At 57.5% G+C, this 4,060-nt stretch overlaps 1 protein-coding gene across 1 annotated transcript in view; it reads left to right on the top strand.

Annotated features, from left to right (window-relative positions):
- The window catches only part of LOC114072118 (bromodomain-containing protein 4-like), a gene marked incomplete at its 3' end in the record, with an annotated part of 19,639 nt that overhangs the window by 2,637 nt on the left and 12,942 nt on the right, over positions 1-4,060 (top strand). Inside the window, exons 3-4 of the mRNA XM_027910037.1 lie at positions 261-396; positions 1,920-2,188. Coding sequence (XP_027765838.1) covers positions 261-396; positions 1,920-2,188 — 405 coding nt within the window. The remainder of the gene's footprint in view (positions 1-260; positions 397-1,919; positions 2,189-4,060) is intronic.

The raw sequence follows: 4,060 nt of genomic DNA, 5'->3' as shown, positions 1-4,060 counted from the left end.
CCTATTTTTTTTCTCCATCCCTGTTTTTTTTCTCCATCCCTGGTTTTATTTTTTGTCCATCCCTGGTTTTTTCCTCCATCCCTGGTTTTTTTTTTCCCCATCCCTATTTTCTCCTCCATCCCTGCCCATCCCTGTTTTTTTTCCCCTCCAAACCCGAGGGGTTTGAGGGTTTGGATTCCTCAGAGCACGGGCCGCGTCCGTCCCGTGGGCCTTTCCCTCGGGAATCCCTGTCCTGATTCCCACCCCTCCGTGTCCTGCAGCCAGGGGATGACATCGTCCTGATGGCAGAGGCCCTGGAGAAGCTTTTCCTGCAGAAGATCTCGGAGATGACGCAGGAGGAGACCGAGATCGTCATCGCCCAGACCAAGGGCCGGGGCCGCGCCCGCAAGGAAGCAGGTCCGGAATTCCGGGGGGGGAATCGTGGAATTCCGGGGGGGATCGCCTGGCTCTGCCGGGCCTGGGGGCTGATCTCACCTCCCCCCCCTTCCACTGGGAGGGTTTAATTAATTGAGGGATTGATTAATCCAGGGAAATAGAGGGAAATCCTAAAGTGATTTGTGGGAAATAGAGGGAAATGCTGAAAGGATTTCTGGGAAATAGAGGGAAACCCTGAAGGGATTTCTGGGAAATAGAGGGAAATGCTGAAGGGATTTCTGGGAAATAGAGGGAAATGCTGAAGGGATTTGTGGGAAATAGAGGGAAACCCTGAAGGGATTTCTGGGAAATAGAGGGAAACCCTGAAGGGATTTCTGGGAAATAGAGGGAAACCCTGAAAGGATTTCTGGGAAATAGAGGGAAACCCTGAAGGGATTTCTGGGAAATAGAGGGAGATCCTGAAAGGATTTCTGGGAAATAGAGGGAAACTCTGAAGGGATTTCTGGGAAATAGAGGGAAATCCTGAAAGGATGTCTGGGAAGTAGAGAGAAGTCCTGAAGGGATTTCTGGGAAATAGAGGGAAATCCCAAAGTGATTTCTGGGAAGTAGAGGGAAACCCTGAAAGGATTTCTGGGAAATAGAGGGAAACTCTGAAGGGATTTCTGGGAAATAGAGGGAGATCCTGAAGGGGTATCTGGGAAATAGAAGGAAATCCCAAAATGATTGTCTGGGAAATAGAGGGAAACCCTGAAGGGATTTGTGGGAACTCGAGGGCAATCCCAAAGGGATTTGTGGGAACTCGAGGGTGATCCCAAAGTGGTTTCTGGGAAGTTGAGGGCGATCCCGAAGGGATTTCTGGGAACTCGAGGGTGATCCCGAAGGGATTTCTGGGAACTCGAGGGTGATCCCGCCCCGTTGGATCCCGCGTGGCCCTGGATTGGGTGGGACGCCACGTGGTGCTGCCCTCCTGTGGCAGCCCCTGGAACTGCAGCCCACCAGCCTCCAGCTCCCAGTGCTGAAGGAATTCCCACTGGAAGAGGGAAACAGCAGCAGGAATTCCCGCTGGGAAGAGGGGCAGCAGCAGGAATTCCCGCTGGGAACAGGGAAGGAGAAGGAATTCCCGCTGAGAACAGGGAAGGAGCAGGAATTCCTGCTGGGAAGAGGGGCAGCAGCAGGAATTCCCGCTGGGAAGAGGGGCAGCAGCAGGAATTCCCGCTGGGAAGAGGGGCAGCAGGAGTAGGAATTCCTGCTGGGAAGAGGGGGGCAGCAGGAATTCCCGCTGGGAGCAGGGCAGGAGCAGGAATTCCCACTGGGAGCAGGGCAGGAGCAGGAATTCCCACTGGGAGCAGGGCAGGAGCAGGAATTCCCACTGGGAGCAGGGCAGGAGCAGGAATTCCCACTGGGAGCAGGGCAGGAGCAGGAGGAATTCCTGCTAGGAGCAGGAGGAATTCCCACTGGGAGCAGGGCAGGAGCAGGAGGAATTCCCACCGGGAATAGGGCAGGAACCACCCCCCACCAACCCCGCCCGTGCCTTCCCTCGGCAGTGACGTCCAAGCCCGGCTCGTCGTCGGTGCCCAACGCCGCTCAGGCCTCGTCGCCGGCGCCCCCCCAGAGCCTCCCAACGGCGGCACCGCCGGCCCATCCCTTCCCCTCCGTCACCCCCGACCTGCTGGTGCCCAGCCCGGTGATGACGATGGTGCCTCCGCCCCCACCGGCCCCGCCGGCCCCACAGGCCCCCGCGCCGCCCGCCCCGGCCCCGCAGCCCCTGCAGCCGCACCCGCCCGTCATCCCCACGCCCGCACAGCCCGTCAAGGTGAGTCCCAGGGCAGGGGGGGAGGCACGGCCTGGCGTGGGGTTTGGTTTGGGTCGATTCGCTCTTACCCACCCCCCAACACACACAGAGTTCCTGTTAGTTCAATCATGGAATCGCAGAATAGATTGGGTTGGAAAAGACCTCCAAGATCATCCAGTCCAACCCCTGATCCAACTCCAATTACTATATCATGGCACTAAGGGCCACGTCCAATCTCTGCTTAAAAACCTCCAGGGATGGTGAATCCACCACCTCTCTGGGCAGGCCGTTCCAATGCTTGATTACCCTCTCTGTAAAGAATTTCTTCCCAACATCTAACCTAAACCTCCCCTGGCAGAGCTCGAGCCCATGTCCCCTTGTCCTGGGAGAAGAGCCCAACCCCCACCTGGCTAGAACCTCCCTTCAGGTAGCTGAAGAGAGTGATGAGGTCACCTCTGAGCCTTCTCTTCTCCAGACTAAACAACCCCAGCTCCCTCAGCCTCTCCTCACAGGAGAGAAGGTTTGTGCTGACCAAAGAGACGGGATTTGGGACAGTAATATTAGCATTTATTACTAGTGAAATAAAACTAAAGAGCTGCATCTGCGATAATTTTACAGAAATACTTCTCCCCCCTTTATATCGGTCCAAGGAGGAGGAGGAGGAGTCTCTTTCTCCGTTCTCAGAGCTCCAGGTCTCTCCAGTAACTCTGCAGCATTTTAAAGCTCTTTTTCTGTTATCTCGGGACGACAGCTCTGATTTGCCGTGGCTACAACTCTTTCCTCTTTCTCTCTTGCTCTGTGTTGGCCTCCAGGGCTGGGTCAGGGCTGGGGACACCCTCAGTCACGGGGTCAGCGTTGGTGTCACCAGCAGAGTTGGGTTCCAAGGCAAAGGGTCCAAAAACTTGAGGTTTTTGAGAGCTCCGAGGAGCCAGCGGCGACCTCTGGGGTGCTGGTTGGGCTTGGGGAGTTCACGGAGTCAGGGAATGGTTTTGGGGTGGGAGAGGCCCTAAAGCTCGTCCAGTCCCACCCCCTGCCCCGGGCAGGGACACCTCCCATGGCCCTGGGGGGTTCCACGCGGGTCTGTCCCCCTCAGACCTTCCTTGGGCTGTTTCTGGGACTCGGGAAGAGAATCCCAGCCCAGCCCCTCGACCTGGGCTGATCCAGGTGGGATAATCCCAGCCCAGCCCCTCGACCTGTGCTGATCCAGCCAGGATAATCCCAGCCCAGCCCCTCGACCTGTGCTGATCCAGGTGGGATAATCCCAGCCCAGCCCCTCAACCTGTGCTGGTCCAGGTGGGATAATCCCAGCTCAACCCATCAACCTGTGCTGATCCTGCCAGGATAATCCCTGTTTTTGGGACTTGGGAAGAGAATCCCAGCCCAGCCCCTCGACCTGTGCTGATCCAGGCAGGATAATCCCAGCCCAGCCCCTCGACCTGTGCTGATCCAGGTGGGATAATCCCAGTGTTTGGGACTCGGGAAGAGAATCCCAGCCCAGCCCCTCGACCTGTGCTGGTCCAGGTGGGATAATCCCAGCCCAGCCCCTCGACCTGTGCTGGTCCAGGTGGGATAATCCCAGCCCAGCCCCTTGACCTGTGCTGATCCAACCAGGATAATCCCAGTTTTCCCACCAAGCTCAGGCCACGCCAGCCCCTCTGCAAGTGCTCCCAACGCCCTTCCCGTGGCAGTGACTCCCGAGTGTCGATCCCAGGGGGTGACCTCACGCTCTGCCCCTCTGGAAGGGCTCCCAACACCCAAATGTCAATCCCAGGGGGTGACCTCATGCTCTGCCCCTCTGGAAGGGCTCCCAACACCCAAATGTCAATCCCAGGGGGTGACCTCACGCTCTGCCCCTCTGGAAGGGCTCCCAACACCCAAATGTCAATCCCAGGG

The sequence above is a fragment of the Empidonax traillii genome, unplaced genomic scaffold (genome assembly GCF_003031625.1).
Source record: "Empidonax traillii isolate 1590-97213 ecotype Southwest subspecies unplaced genomic scaffold, ASM303162v1 scaffold2657:size43024, whole genome shotgun sequence".
Lineage (NCBI taxonomy): Eukaryota > Metazoa > Chordata > Aves > Passeriformes > Tyrannidae > Empidonax > Empidonax traillii.
Note: the sequence above shows the minus strand (reverse complement) of the source record. Positions and strands in the feature narration are given on the sequence as shown.